Below are 16,243 nucleotides of genomic sequence, written 5' to 3'. Positions count from 1 at the left end.
CTAGACGTCCACAACCAACAACTTTGTCTTCACCACACCACACCTTATACCTGTGGACCAAAGAGTGACAGCAAAACGTGGAGTTTATTCTGCAGATGCTAGATCTTTGAATTCAAAAAAATTAATTATGTTATGAAATTTAGAAAATATCAGCTAAATAAAATGGCTCTTACAAGCAATGCTAGGTGTCACCAAACTGGGGCCACGGAATGTGGGTAGGTGGGTGAAACAGAAAAAAACATGACTCCCCTGCATTAGATCTGAAACGATATTTATTGTACCAAACATAAATCTCTTCACACGCATGCATGTATCCAAACCTTTGTGCACTTTTTAAAACTGGTAGCATTTTAACTCCAACCAACAACAAACTCCTCAAGTTTGGAACCTGCTGGGTCAACTCAACAAATCAACACAAAGAACAAACAGAACTGAGAGAAAACTGAACTTAAACCTGTTTTAAGGAACTAAAGTATCTGGGATCAGGGGGCGCTCACTCCTCCGACTGCTGCTCCACAGGCAGGGCGTCGGCGGCGCCGTCTCTGACGACCAGGTAGAGGTGAGTGACCGTCGACAGCTGGAACTCTGGAGGAAAGAAAACAGGAGGAGTTATTGAATGTTGCAGACGACACATCGGATTGTAGAAGCTAATGGAAAAGTCTCGTGATTGGTCCAATGGACTGGGACACTTAAAAGAGCAGCAGCATTACTCCATTATATCAATATTATTACCTCCTTATCGAGAAGGTTCTGGGATTGATTTGGTTCTTCTCCGTTGCAAAACAAGCTAAAACCTGACATTTTGAATAAATCATTTAAAAAAAATATATATATATATGTACATATGTGTATTTTGCAGGATATAGGTGGGGGATTGCTCCACCTTGGTGGAGGTCTGCGCTTTCTGAGTGCTCTTGTTGCATGATGCAAAGCTATAGATTGGGCAAACTACAGACAGCAGCTTCAATTGTATTCATGTTTATTAATAGAATTAAAATGATTAGATAAGTGTGAATAGCCGACATAATGAATTGTAAAAACAGTCCTTGATACTGTATCAATTTCATTTATTCATGAGCCACAAAGGATTTCCTTATTTTCCATTCCAAGTTCATCTTGGCTCATTCAGAAAGAATCAGGTTATTTCTTCTCAATTGTGATGATCACTAGTCTATCAATGCTTTCGATTTCATTTTGAACATTTCTAGACGATTTTTCTTCGCAAAATAAAAACATAACTCACCAAAACTTTCGTCGGCAGAAGACGCCGTTTCTTGCGAGAGCGTGCTCTCGTCGGAGTCCTGGAAAGATTCAAAAACACAGATGTGCTTTACCTTTTACATTTTGTACTTCAAAACACAACTTCTAATCCTGGACTAGAACAACATTGACAATCAGCTTGACGATCGGCGATAAGTGAAACGCCAGTGTTGCGTATGTTCGATTTTCATTGTTTTGTCAGTTGCGCTGGTGCTTTTCTGAATGTTATATTTACCTCTTCCTGTTTGGGTGGAGGATTCACCATCTGTTCACCGTCGTCTGTTTCAGCCTGCTGGCATTGGTCTGGAAGAACAAGGAGATTTCAGTGTAACGAGGCTCACAGATTATAATTATTTTTTTTTTTTACTGTCAAACATGTCAACCCTTGTAGAGAAGACAAATGTTAAAACACAAGACTTTTTCTAAAAAAAAAAGAAAGAAAATATTTACACATTTGTTGATCGTGAGCTCCGATACCTTTCCAGGGGTCCGTCAAACAGATCTCTCCCACGAGAGAGGTCAACTCCTCAACCAGGTCGCCCTGAACGGAAATAAAAAAAACAGTTACTTGGTAGATACGGGATGTTTGCCGTTTCATTTTGGAAACGTGTGGATTGAGCTCTAGTACCAGATCTGGACAGCGGCCTCTTGGTTGAATACCACATGGCAGAGCTGCAACAACAGAGGCTAGGTGAGTAGGCTCACGTGCAGTTTGTACCAATGTTTTTTATTAACCGTTTCTAAAAAATACATACACTGCGAGCAATGCAAACAAGGAAAATTCAAAAGGACAAATTTGACAACAAATATATGAGATGCCAACCACAGACCGGAAAGTTCATCTTCATGAAGAGCGGAGGTCTCGTCTTCACTCCTGGAGACGTCCTGAAAAACAAGACAATAACAGAGCGTTCTCTGAAGCTGCTTTCACACATTTTTATGCACTTTTCCGGAGGGGCTCTATGTGAAAGCACAAATGCCAGCCCCCTGTTAAACACGTCAGAGTGAGCCAATGTGAGCGGGAAAATCTCCGGAAAATGGTCTCTCTGCTTGGGCGCCGCCCCTGGCCTGCATGTCCTGGAAACGTTCCTACTTCTGTGAACGCATTTAACTCGATCTCCTGCTACGTTCTTCACGTGAACAGGAAACTCCAGAGAAAGTCCAGACCCAATTCTCCGCCGTTCGTGTCTGAAAACAGCTTGACGGTCACAAGGGCTCTGCTTCGTTAGACATTGGGGTAGCGCAGAGGGAAGATTTTACTCTTACAATAGTCTTATTTTTTCTTTTTGTTATGTTACATATAAACAAACTAAAAGCCCAAAAATCACTAAATCCACCCCTGCTTTGAATGATCTTAAACTGAATTACTGATACTAATTATGAGGGCATCCATAGCATTTATCTGGCTAATGGTAATTTATACTGATTAATCCATGTTCATATAATTTAACTAAACTCCAGAGTGTGTGGGCACCAGTCTAATAGCGTACATAACATACCTGGAGCAACGACAGATGTACTACGAGCTAGCCAGTGGAGAAGTGAACATCTCCACCAGTGACATGCGGCGGACTTACACTAGATGTTTTCACACTTTGCTTGCGAATGCGACTGTACGTGCAAAAAACTTGTTGCACTTGTGACAATGAGCCTCGTCAGCATCGACTCCACACAAGTGTAACCACACTTTTGAAAATGTAGTTCTGTAAAACAACAGGATTTTTGTGTGTGCTGCAGTGTGTGAGAGAGACCTGACCTCACCCCTCGCTCACACACCCAGAGACAGAGAGAGATCTGGATTGGGAACAGCCAACATGCATCATACCTGAATGTCAATCAGACACTATGTAAAATGTAATTTTCATCAGATCATTTATGTAGCGATAAGAAATATATTTCTTAATTTCTCCAGTAGCAGGGAGCAGATCTGATATTATCAGAAGTTATCGGTACTATGGTCTTGAATCATTTGGTGCTGGTACCCATCTCCCATTAAGCCCGGTTCAACAGATCCAGCCTGGCAAACTGTTCCGGTGCTAAAATTATCCTGTTCATTCTAATCCAGCTCACTTGGCCCTTTGATTTTTGTAGAGGCTGGAGGAAGTCATCTTGGTTAACGGTGAACTCTTGTTTTGAAATAAAGGAACACTGGGTTGGGACAACAAGTGTGGAGGTTCGTGAGACATGAGTGCGTTGGGACCACAGCGTGTACTGGGGCAACAGACTCCCCTGCATTGTTTCTGCTGTCATCGTGTTTCATAATGTTTCACACTGTCACACAGTTAAGATATAACAAGTGAAGACTACAGGTAATGTTGAGGCAAGACAGATCTGATTCAAACATTTAAAATAATTTACATTTGACGGAAAGGGCTCCAACTTTACCTCGTTGGCTTTGACCTCATCCTGTAGAGATTGCTGCTCTGAGGGAGCTCCTGTACAGACAATCACAATCATTAAGTGGATCATCACACTGTACACAATGTGAGTACACAACAGGAGGAGCGGCCGTGGACCATTCTGTAGACATGGCAGCAATCAGTCGTCTTTGTAAAGACGTGTCCAGTGTTAAAAGCATAACACGAAATCTCTCTATGACACACTTACAGCTCAGAATGTATACCAATATTTCAATTCATTATTTAACCTTGTGACCTGAGCCTGCACGCTTATTAAACCTATCTTACACATTGTATCATAGTTCTTAGAAGTGACTCACCGAGCGATTCGTTCAGGATCTACAAATTGAGAAATTATTCAAATTTAATGTCAAGAAATGTCAATTTCAGACAGTTAATTTTAAAACAAAACGTTTCATGGATTACCATTCAGATGAATGTATATTAAAGAAAACATGGAACAGAAAATATAAGAAATAAAACTAAATCTATCACACACACACAAACTTACTGAGCACTTTACAAGGAACATCTGTACATCTGCTTAATTGTGCAATTATCCAAACAGCCAATCATGTGACAGAAGGGAAAAATGAAAACACATGTCAGTTAATTTTCACATTAAACACATGGATAAAAGAGGATCTCAGCATATCTGACTGGTGTGATAGTTGTTGAGGGACAGGCTGTTTGAGTGTTTCAGAAACTGATGATCTCCTCTGATTTTCACTCACAACAGCTTCTAGAGTTTTTTCCCACTCAGAATGGTGCCAAAAACACAAAAACAGTGAGCAGCTGCTATTTGGATGGTAGCGCCTTGTTGAAGAGAGAGGTCAAAGGAGAGCGGACTGACCAGCTCAGCCAAAAACTGAAATCTGAGTCTCTGTATGTAAGACAGCAGTCACCAGAACGGGACAGTCGCTGGGTCAGAATCTGGTGTCGTGGACCCAACGTTCCTCGTGTCAACAGTCCAGGCTGGTGGTGTCATGGTTTGGGGAATGTTTTTGTGCCAAATGTGGGTTGCTTAATATCAATTAACAGCACGGCCTACTAGAGTATTACAATTTCCTATCTTCTAATGCATACTTCCATAATAATAAAGGTTTCATTACAGTGAGTCGAGTGAACTGTAGTGGACTCCACAGTCACCCAATGTTAATCCGGTAGAACATCTTTGGGATGTGGCAGAACGTCGGCTGCGTGAATGTGCTGATGTGATACAACTATGTCAACGCAGAGCAGAGTCACAAGGCTGCTCTGACAAGGAAAGTGAGGAACTGTCCCTTATCGGTAAGGTGTTTCTTATAAAAGTGCTCGGTGAGTGTCCACTTTATATGTACAGTATGATACCTCGTTTGAGTCTTTAGCTATCGTCGTATGAAGATCATGTTTTACGTCAGGACCAACATCTTCCTGGGGAAATTAAATCTATTTACAGTATATATTCTCAAATGACCAGCCTCAAAACATTTATATCAAGTCAAAAATGAAATTCATTTAGTTTCAGACCTCATCTGAAACCTCATCACCCTGAACAGACAAAACTCACTTTTCAGACATGACAAGATTTGCAATTTGATTGTAGAACTTTGTTAAATTTAAGCCTTTTAAATACCATTTTATCAGAAAAGGGAACTGTGCAGGTCCGTGGCTCACTGGTTGCATGGTCATTGTGGAACAGCAGAGCTGAAGATACAAACATAGATAGTTACACAATCAACGTGTTGTCTAAAAGCTTCCAAATGTTTCCCTGCTTACGAAAAACAAAAGCAGGATAACCTAGAAGCCTCTCCTCAGCTCAGTAGACTCACACATCTCTGCATGTTAATTTAAAACATACAATATGTGCACATACACGTGAGAGAAAATGTATTAAAAGACCAAGATTGTGGCAACAAACCGGAGCTAGTATCCTCAGGAGGAGCCGCAATCTCGTCTTCTGTCATCAAGTCATTCTAAAACAGATCAGATAATCAATCACTGACTTAAAAAAGAGGGCTAAAAAAATGTTCTTACACATGTAATCAAACCAGTCATGTTCAGTAACAAGTCCAGCTGATTATTCACCCATCACAAGAGAAGTGGTATTAGTAGGCCTCCATGAATGTACTGAATTTCCCCAACATTACCTTTGCATGTGTGGAAACACATGGCACCTGTGGGACACCGCTGCCAGCTTCAACTTCCTGCTCTGTGGGAGCATCTGTGAAGACCACAATCAACCTAATTAAAATAGTCATTTTAGTGTCACATTACAAATACATACAGAAAACAGGTTTTATTTTTTCTCAAAATTAATTCCAGCATTTACTCATCCTTTCAACTCATAACAATACCAGTCTGTCTTTACCACAACCTAGTTTTATTTTTTTCTTCTTTTCATCTCACGTAGTAAGTTTCTCCTCACAATTTCTCCATTAAAACTCCAAAAAAATCTAAACCTCTGGAGTGTTGTGTGATTTAAAGTAGGAACCGCTCACCACACAACTGCTGGCCAGGAAGCAGAGTGGATGGCAGCAACAGTTCAGTCTGAATCTGTGAGAGGACAAGCAAACAATTCAATAGTTAAAAGTACTGTCTGCGTTTATATCTTTTCTAGTCTGAAAGACCACTCCAAGTGTTAACACTGCAGGTTACATGAGAAATTCTCCATCACACACAGATGGTAAACCATCGGGGCCATTTTGGGGTTCAGTGTCTACTGACCTACTGCCCACTTAAAAAGAATAATGACGAATTTTGCACACTACATGATTTTCAAAGTCTTAAGAATGCTGTACCGTTCACACTACACGACATGCTGTCTTGTATTCGCAGGCTTTCAGTCGTTGTGCTGTTCACACTACGTGACTCATCTGCGATGGGGAGAATTCACACACTACACGATCCTTCACCAGGAGAAATGTCTCCAAAGTACGTTTTTCACGAAAGTGTGCGGAGGTGACACTGGGGAAATATGCGATACACGAAAAACAGGAATTGTTTGTCACTTTCACGACGGACGTCAGAACTAAACTGTTCAATATGTTGCAAAATACTCTTATGTTGACAGGTCAGAAACAGGAAGTAGTTTGAGTGGATGCTTTGTGTTGTGCGGATGGAGAGAAATAACTTGACGCGTTAATGTGTGGTACTCCTGCCAGGATTTGTTGGCGAGCTGAAAATCGTGTAGAGTGAACTGTCATTTTCAAAGGTTTTTCAACATCATGTTGTGTGGAGCAACACAAACAACTCCCTGTACCTTATCTAATTCTTCAGCAATCATATCAAACGCCTCATGCAGATAAACTCTCTCGCTGGGACCTAGAGCTTCATGTGGAACCTTCAAAAAAAACAAAAAACAACACATTAGACCTCATCAAGTCTATCTGCCCACATGCGCAATGAAATCATAGAAAATCAAAATCTGCACATTGAGTACATGGAAAAGTCACTGTAACACAATTTACCATTTTCACTGCTGTCACACTGGTAAGAGAACTGTCCCTTGCAACGTCAATCTTGCTGTCACTTCTGTCATTTGTTGGATCTGGATTCGCAAAGAAAAACAACAAAGAAGCAACAAAAGCTTATTGGCTTCATAACACCATTGCGCGCAACTTGACAACCCTCAGCTGCGAGTTGAACATTTATCTATAGGAACAGAATACAATACAATTGTTGATACAATAGTAAATATACAGACAAAGACAAATAAATGTGTTGCTTACCAAAGTAAATCATGGTGTCATAGATGCTCCCCATGGTGCAGGTATTCACCTCTTCAGCAGAAGACTCGAGGTCTATCAGTTGAATCTCGGACTTGTCAGTCTCCATCAGGTTCTCATCCGATGGATCATTTAAGTCACCTGGCCAAACAGTGTCCGTCACTGAGGCGTCCTCTTCAGAGCCTTTGTCAGTTTCACACGCATCCGCGTCACAGCTCAGGATCGAGAGGTCTTCGTCAGCAAATGGAGATAACATGGTTTCTTCTATGCCACTATCACATGGCAAAATGTCTTTGGATTCAGTCTGAAAAATAACCACAGTGGGGGCTATGTTCGCTCCTTCGATGGAAGCTCTTTCTTCATGTCCAACGTCCATATTAAATTCAGGTGATTTCTGATCTATCTCTTCTTTTGGAGACTCTGCAAAAGAGTCTAAATCAATAGAATATTCAGGGGTCTCGCTGGTCTTCGGACTACTTGCTAGTTTGGCTTCATCTGCCCCGTGAGGCTCAACAAGCTCATCAGTGAACTGTTCACCGTGGTCTCTCTGAAGGGGGATGCAAGCAACAGCTGTATCCATTTCGTTGTTTTGAGGATATTTTACTTGGTCCTCAGGTTGTGCAGCCTCCCTCACATTTGAGTCACATTGCTGTGGCGGTTTGTACGAAGTGGTCAGTTCACCTGCGTCGGTTTGGTTTTCTGTGCTTTTCCACCAGGTTTTCATCACCTCGTTTATCACCTGACCATCACATTCCATCTGCACAGAGTATTTTATGATTTCTTCGTCTCTGGTCACTCGCGTGACAGTCAGCTGTAACAACTTGTCTGCTATGAGTGCAAACAACTCATCTACTGTGCCACTTTCCCAAAATCCACACGATGAATCAAAGCCTTCAAGCTCAAACAGAAATGCTTGTCGAGGGGTTTCCACCAAGTCCGGAGGTATTTCCCTCACATCTGTAATGTTGACTTGGCACTGGTTTCCATAGTCTACGAAGAGAACAGACAGCTCATCTCCATCTTTGTCGGTTACCTCTGCACGGTACCAAAGTAGATCGTCTGAGAAGAGGACAATGCATGGGCTGCCAGAGGAGAGGGCGCTTAAGTCAATGTTTTTGTGATCAGCTGCGTTCCCAACTTCTGAGACACCGGATGCTATTTTGTCAAGTTCTTCTGAGTCAGCACACTGACCCCAAAAGGAATGACCATCATTTATAGTTGTGATGTAAATCTGCAATTTCTGTTCCTCTAGAAACTCCTGTTGACGGTAGTGTAGAGAACAGGAGTTCAGTGGCGGTTCCTCTGAGTTCTGAGCAGGTTTTTCCTCAGCTTCTTTAAGTTTCTCTGGGGTGATTTCAGAACCATCAGTTGAACATTTGATAGGAACTTTACATATGACATTCACTCCACTGTCATCCAGACTGACTTCCCACACAGATCCTGACTGCCTGATAAACCGGCAGTTGAGCTTCTTGTCTCCTTCACCACATACTGCTTCTTTGAAAGCTGACTGGACATTCGGATCAAGCATTTCCTCCTTTCCACGAGAGGCAACATCGCTCAGCATGCAGTGTGTGCTGTACCCAGGTTGTAGCAAGAAAGACTCATGGAGTTTGCCCATCTTGGAAATTTGTGTCATTGCTGTATTTCCAAAGTCAACAAACTCAACAAGAGCCATTGAGTTGCTGTGCATTTCTCTAACAACTGCTCGGTACCATGAGGAGTCATCTTGAAACTCTGCTTGAACAAGGTCACCTGGATGTACATCTTTGATGACTTCGGTTTTTCTGATTGATGTGGGATCATTGAGCTTTTCAACAATGGAGAATAATTCATCCTCCTCCATGACAAGTTGAACATAAAAATCCAATGGGCTGTTGAGGTGCGAGACGTAAACATCTGCTTCCGTACCCGATGTTATAGATTTTGAGGGCAGGTCCGCAAGTTTCGGGAGTTTTTCAACATGGATTTCCTTCTGAGAGTCTGTACCTGGTGATTTGGACTTGCTCAGCTGGTTAATGTCTGTGGGGAGCTTTTCATTTCTTTGTTTGACCATGGCACCTGAAGGCTCAGAACCATTTCCCGTATTACTTGATGTCGGTGTACATGACTGTCTTTGGTGAGGTGGTTTGTACAGCTGTATTGGAACAGCTTTGACCTTCTGCCCATTTTCACAATCCCTGCTCGAAGGCTTCAGTGCATACTGCAGATTCGTGTTTGCAGGTTTTGTCTCATCTCTCATTTGAGGTGCTGGTTTTGGGGCAGAGAATCCACTTTGTTTTGGGACATCTTTTCGGGGATTTTCCGTGTGTTTTGCAGATACATCAAGTGCTTTATGACACTGGGTGACGACACTCTCTTCTTTGTGCATCTCAATCCGAAACATCTTCTTGATCTTTGAATTAATCTGAGTGTTTCCGTGATACAGCTCAACCAACAGTGTCCCATCAGGTTCTCTGGCCACAACTAGAGCCCGGAATTTAGATTCTGTTGCACACGTCTCAAACCAGGTGTTCACATCACTGGGGACATTGGTGGGCACATCAGAGAGACTACACACAACTGCTTGCACAGGCACAGACATGATGTCGTAAGCCTCTTTCGGTACTGGAAACAAGTCAGGCTTATCTACCTCAATAGTGTCCCCATAATCCACAAAGTGAACCCAGATTGCTGGCTTTGTGGCCTTGATCTGCCCCCTGTACCAGTGTCCATCAGTGTACTTGGCAAAGCACAAAGTTCCAAAGACTCCTGGGAGCTTTACATTCTCGAGCTGACGGCAGATATTGCTCACTTTGATATTGAGATCTTCGATCACATCAGCGTTCCTCTCAAGCTGGCAGTAGAATTGATTGACATTGTTCACACATGTCACCGTGATCTGTTCTTCTGTCCCAATTTTGACATTGTGTGTTGAGTAGTAGTATGTGTCCAGGCGGAAAGATTGTCCGGAGACTTTCTTGGGAGGGACACTTTTGACAAGGTTGACCATGCTGGTGCAGACACTCTCGAAAGGAGTTTCTAGATCAACAATGTTGAAAACAATCTTCTGCTCACTGTACATGACAGCATATAGGGTGCACTTTAAAATCACAAAGTTGGATGCAGCAACTTCTACAAAGTTGTGGAATCTTGCTATTGCTTTGTCATTCCACTCATTGATAGCAGACGTGGGATCAACAAGGTTTAACAGACTGCATCGAAAGGCTTGACCAGGCAGAGTAAGGAACTCCGGGCATATCCTCCTCAGGTCGCAGAGGGAGATGGTTTCTGTCTGGCCATAATCAACAAACAACACGTCCACATGAGGCGTTTCATGTTTGTGAATTACAAGGGCCCTGTACCACATTTTGTTGTGAGGGTGGCGAGCAACACAAGCTGCTTCTAGAAGAGGTTGATATTCACTGCCTGAATAGTGAGCCTGTATTTCATGCATGAGCAATTTCAAGTCCCCTGTATTTTGTACTAGCTGGCACCAGAAGTCATTTGGGCTTTCGATGTAGGACACAGAGACATCAAAGTTACTCCCAATGGGAAACATTTGCTCCTTAAACAAAGGAATTCTTCCTTTGTTGATGTCAGGGACAATAGTGTTTTGTGTCTGGAAAGACGTGCCCTTGTTCCAATATACACCTGATGGTCCGGCATGTTGATGGTGTGCGGGAGGCAGAATGGCAGGTTGTATGGTCACATTGGCTTGGGGTTGTTTCTGTGCGTCAGCCCTTTCAGCAAGGTTAGAGCTACACATCAGTGTACTGAGGTCTCTTTCTTCCTGAGCGTCGGGATCTGTTAGCTGTACAATATACCCATCATCATATTTTCCTGTCACATGTGCATTTAGTATTTTGTCGGTGACTGCTTTGATGAAAAACTCAGAGGCACTTTGACTCCATCTCTCATCTTTGGGTCTGACACCAGCCAGGGTGCATTTGAGTGCAAGCCTTGGCAAATTTTTCCACTTGTCCGGAAGGGTCCTGATGTTAATCCTTTCAACGTCTTCGGTGTTTCCATAATCGATGAAGAACACCTTGATCTGCGTCTCTCCAACTTCAGAAACAGTTGCTCTGTAGAAGTCACCATCTTTTGCCTTGGCAGCACAGTACAGCCCGACGGTTGGATTTGTCACCACATCTTTATTCTCAGAACCTTTGTACAAATGATAGATACTATCCATCAATTTATCCAGTTCCTTGGCATAGTTGTGTGTTTGGATCCAAAACTCTGATGGGTTGGATACATGCTTAACAAATGCAACATGTGAGGAGTTTAGGGAGAGGTATTCTGCTGGTAACTTCTCTGCTACTCCTTTTCCTCCTTTTTCCTCTCCAGTCTTCCCAGAATTTAACATCTTTCTTTGGTTTTTTTCTTGCTGGGCTTGGTGCTCAAGGCTGTATGCAGGACTACGGATGGCATAATCCCCAAGTGTTTTCTCGCACTCCAGCAAACAGCTTTCCTTGGACGCAAACAACTTGTTAATATTTGTATTTTCATCACCATAGAGTGTGGCGTAGTGAACACCCTCTGACATGCTCTGGTACTCAAATTTGGCAATCACAGTCTTGTTCAGAAGAAGGTTCCTGAGAAAATCAATCTGGCTTGCCGTCCATCCAACCCCTTTGTCAATGACTCCATGGAGGGAACAGATGTAAGTCACAACGGGCATCCGGAAAAATTCTTTAGCCAGTGGTCTTACATTGTCCACTTGAACAATCTGTTTTGTTCCATAGTCAACATTCAACACTTCCACAAAACCTTTGGCTGGGAAAACCTGTTGTAGAACAGAGCGGTACCATCTGCCATCAGTCCCTCTTGCAGCACACGGAAAACCAATCATTTCTGGACCCACAGGACAACTGGTCACTCTGCCCTCACAGCACTGTGTGATTTTCTCTGAGAGTTTCTTCAGCTCTTGTGAGAATACCCTCAACTGGCAAAAAATCCTTTGTGGACCTGTCACTTCTGTGACTATGACGGTCTCCACAGTTCCCGCTGAAAGCTCTGGGACCATGAAGTGCTCTTGCTTTTGCAGTCGCTCTCCTGCTCCAAAGGAAATCTGTTGAGTTTCTGGCTTCAATGACATGAGCACATAGTCCTGGAACATGTCTGGAGACAGCTTCTTCGCAAATCCCATCTCATACATTTGTTTGGCAATGCTAGGTATGTGCAGGATGAATGTTCTGTGGGGCACCAGAACATTTTGCACATGTGCTTTCTCAGACTTCCCAGAGAGAGATCGCAGATATTCAAGAGCCACTGGAGACCATCTGCTCTCTGTCGGGACTGGCAACACATTAGCGAGGACACAGAATTCCACTTCAGGTGGTAGGAGGAAGATCTCCTTCTTACCCCATGCCAGATTACTTGTGGTGGTGCAAGAGGTTATCCCTTTGTCAATGAGAAACACACTGTATTTCGAGGCATTTTTGGAGATTATGCGGGCCCTGTACCAAGTACAATTTATCTGGATCAAGCACAGGTCACCGGGGCTTCCTTCAAATTCTTGAATGGTTTTACCAAGAGACTGAAGGTCTTTAGCCAGGCACTCGTACTCTACTTCCCTGCTCTGGCTAAACTTTCCCCAGAATTCCACAAGCACAGATAGGGGGTGCAAGTGGACCCTGGTTATGTGAATCGTTACATCTGATCCTTGTGTAGGGAGTCCTGGGATTGATGACATTTTGGCAGTTTCATGGATACCAACTACCCATGAACCTTTCACCTCTCATCAACACTGCTGTGTAAGCAAGTTGTTATCTGAAAAACATACAATCACACAACACACACAACACACACACACACACACACACACACACACACACACACACACACACACACACACACACACACACACACACACACACACACACACACACACACACACACACACACACACACACACACACACACACACACACACACACACACACACACACACTCCTTAAGACAAAGCACTCCATTCCAATATACATATGGTCCATCACATCCAGAGAGACATTACTTTTTGAACACAGACTAAACCACAAATTAAAATATTGCTTATAAATGTAACGGAACATTAGATAAATGAAATCAAAACCCTTAACACTGAAGAATAAACAACAATTTTCTAAATCCCTCGATCAAAAAGAAGCTATTTGGCAAAAAGCTGTCCTACTTTGGCTCTGATGCAGCCGCAGTCTCTCTTGACTTTAGCAATGTCCCGTCCATGTTAATGGACAATAATAATGCTGCTGATAGTTCCCTGCACTTTTCTGTTTAGGTCATGTTGAAAGTTTCTGTGAATGAAACATGCTTTAAGGCATTTCAACTAAATTTAGTTTTTAAGAATTTGTGTTATTCTGAATTTTGACAACTTTTGGAACCCTTTTTTACTGCAGTCAAATTTCGGTTTCAAATATCGGTTATCGGTCTCTTAGATTAGTAATATTCAGTATCGGTCCAGAAAAAGGCCATATCGGTCTACCCCTTGTGTAAATCACAGTCATTAATTTTTTGTAATTCCAATGCAACTTTACAGCAGCGATACACCAATATGTGGTCTAGGTCAAGTAATCTGAGCTATCAATGTCCGACTCTGCCTTATTCTTAATTATCTGAATGAGCACGGTGTCCGCCGACACCAACTGAGTCATAAATTCACACCAGAGATTTGTTTGACACAAAACAGCATGAAGAACAGCAGATGTTTACCTGTTACCTGAAGAGACTGTGTCATGATTAGTGCTGCATGTAAGAATCTAATAGATTAAAAAGTCCCTATAACTTAACGGTCACGTTGCTGACCAGCTTCATGCTTTGTTATTAACACTGGCTGTTAATCGTTTAAATCGATGGTGACAAGGGCTGCAACTAACGATGATTTTCATCTGTGGATTATTTTCTCGATTAGTTGTTGTGGTCTGTAAAATGTCATAAACTGATGAAAAATGTCAATGCGTTTCCAAAGATGATGTTTTGTTTTGTCCACACACCAAAGATATTTAGTTTACTGTCATAAAGGAGCAAATAAACAATTAAGAGGCTGTAATCAGAGAAGTCTGACTTTTTTCTTTATAAAATTTACTTCAAACCAATTAATCGGTTATCAAAATAGTCGGCGCTTAATTTAGTAGTGGATTACTAATCCTTTACCTGTTGCAGCTCTAACAGTGACCTTAGCCTTATGAATCAATGTATTAATTAAGTTAATTTAATCATGAACAAGTGCATTCGGTTTTCCAGGAAAACAGTCAGCCAACTCCGGCCTTCGTCTCCACTTAATTACAGGAGCATTGGATTTGAATGTTGCTAACATGACGTCACATTCAAACGCAATTTAGCAACTGCCGTTAGCATTAGCTTTAGCTTGACCGCACCCATTGTGGCAGGTGCTACAACAACGGCGGGCGACATTAGCATGATGGCGACTGTCCCGCGGTTCCAACACATTTGACAGTGACGGGAGGTGATACAAGAGGACTCACCCTTTTTTTTTTTTTTTTTTTTTTTAATTCTTAGCGAGTCTTCTTTAATTCAGGATGGTGGCGGTGGTAACGTCCAACAGACCCAGGTTCTCCGAATTAACGTCGTGTCCGGCAGAGCCCACACACAGCTGCGCGCCGCCGGCGGTTCTTCCAATCACCGAAACTTTTTTTTTCGCATTCACCTCACGAAATTCAGTCCACTTCCTGTGGTTTTTTTTTCTCGCTGATGTGTCAGATAATCTGTCCAGCTGCCTCCGAATCAATTTTAATGTAGCCAATGACGAAAAATCCACCGATGTTAGCGACGATTCAGTAGCTAATGTTAACAAGCACAAAAGCACGCGCGTGCAGTGCCGCTCAATATCTTTCCTTTTTTTTTTGTTCCCTCCTCGAACCGGAAGCGGCGCTGTTGTTCCCTTCCACAAGTAAAAGCACAAATAAAAGAAACAAATTGTAACCTTACTGTTTTTGTAATTATTATTATTATCATTGTCCATCCAGTTCAGTCCGTGCTGCTTTGCAAAATTGTCACCAAAAACATTTTGGGGGGGTAGAAGAAAAAAAGGAAAAGAAAAAATAGATGTATCTCTAAGTAGCCATGTACCATATTTAGTATTTCAGAGTTAATGATGACAGAAATATAATCCCCAGTATTTCTGACTTGACAAAAAGAAAAACATCTCATATCACCAAGTCTTTGAAAGCCGGACTCTGATGCTGATGGTACAGTGCTGTGACCATGCAAGCAAAAAGTCCCTGGTCATGTTTATCTTACTTGTATTTATCACTGGGAGATTAAAGCTGTTTAACACAACATCTGACAAGAGATAAACATTTTGACTTGCCATCGCCTTCTTTCACACTGCACCGGATGACTACGTCAGTCAAGACTGTGCTGCTCCTGTGGCCTGATGACGCATTCACACTGGCTGGGAAATTCAGGAAAATATTTCAACTCATCACGACATATGAAGCATCAAAAATACATAGTTTATAAATATTGTGTCTTTTCTCTGTGTATCTCACAGACACACACATGCAAACAAGTGCTACGACTCACCAAGCATTAAGCTGTTTCAGATTTAGGCTCCATGTTTGTTAGAGGTAACTATGACAGGTCAATGTGTCTGTTGTGATGGAGGCTGTCAAACTGCAGGAGTTGGCAGATTTGTATATGATTTGATAAGCGATGACTCCTGTTCAGGCTGTTCGGAGATTTAAAATTAGAATGATCCAGAACCAGAAGACAAACGATACAATATTTTATTTTGCCTACGGTGCTTGTCTTGTGTTCACTGAGCTAGACATTTTATACAATAGCTAAAATCAGTAGTCAATGTGTCAATAGATGAGATTTATTCCACACAGAAATGAGAAAAATCCTCCATGTCCCTGCAGAATCAAAGTGATAAAA

At 42.1% G+C, this 16,243-nt stretch overlaps 1 protein-coding gene across 8 annotated transcripts; it reads right to left on the bottom strand.

Moving 5' to 3' along the window:
- Positions 1 to 254: 254 nt before the first annotated feature.
- tdrd6 (tudor domain containing 6) lies at positions 255 to 15,224 on the bottom strand. Of its 8 annotated transcripts, none has more exons than XM_035618171.2 (17): positions 14,830 to 15,222; positions 7,370 to 13,120; positions 7,109 to 7,188; positions 6,901 to 6,981; positions 6,140 to 6,194; positions 5,789 to 5,862; positions 5,560 to 5,614; positions 5,275 to 5,345; positions 5,010 to 5,072; positions 3,980 to 3,998; positions 3,646 to 3,695; positions 2,091 to 2,145; positions 1,889 to 1,932; positions 1,711 to 1,801; positions 1,496 to 1,563; positions 1,244 to 1,301; positions 255 to 585 (listed from the first exon to the last, which is right to left on the bottom strand). In XM_035618171.2, the coding sequence occupies exons 2-17, from the start codon at positions 13,041 to 13,043 to the stop codon at positions 494 to 496; spliced, it is 6,630 nt and encodes a 2,209-aa protein (XP_035474064.2). In that variant the 5' UTR covers positions 13,044 to 13,120; positions 14,830 to 15,222; the 3' UTR covers positions 255 to 493. The 8 variants fall into 8 exon arrangements, 4 of the variants coding, with proteins under 4 accessions (XP_035474064.2, XP_035474066.2, XP_035474067.2 ...); XM_035618173.2 differs by having other exon boundaries at positions 1,738 to 1,801; XM_035618174.2 differs by lacking the exon at positions 5,010 to 5,072.
- Positions 15,225 to 16,243: the final 1,019 nt, after the last annotated feature.

Source organism: Scophthalmus maximus, chromosome 18 (assembly GCF_022379125.1).
Source record: "Scophthalmus maximus strain ysfricsl-2021 chromosome 18, ASM2237912v1, whole genome shotgun sequence".
Classification (NCBI taxonomy): Eukaryota; Metazoa; Chordata; class Actinopteri; order Pleuronectiformes; family Scophthalmidae; genus Scophthalmus; species Scophthalmus maximus.
The sequence above is the reverse complement of the archived record's forward strand: the minus strand, read 5'-3'. Positions and strand labels throughout refer to the sequence as shown.

Coding starts and splice junctions, on each gene's coding strand:
- tdrd6 (XM_035618171.2), bottom strand. CDS start 13,043: ATGTCATCAATCCCAGGACTCCCTACACAAGGATCAGATGTAACGATT. Junction 6,195..6,900: donor TTGCTGAAGAATTAGATAAG/GTACAGGGAGTT, acceptor GTCCTCTCACAG/ATTCAGACTGAACTGTTGCT. Junction 1,564..1,710: donor AGCTCACGATCAACAAATGT/GTAAATATTTTC, acceptor TTGTTCTTCCAG/ACCAATGCCAGCAGGCTGAA.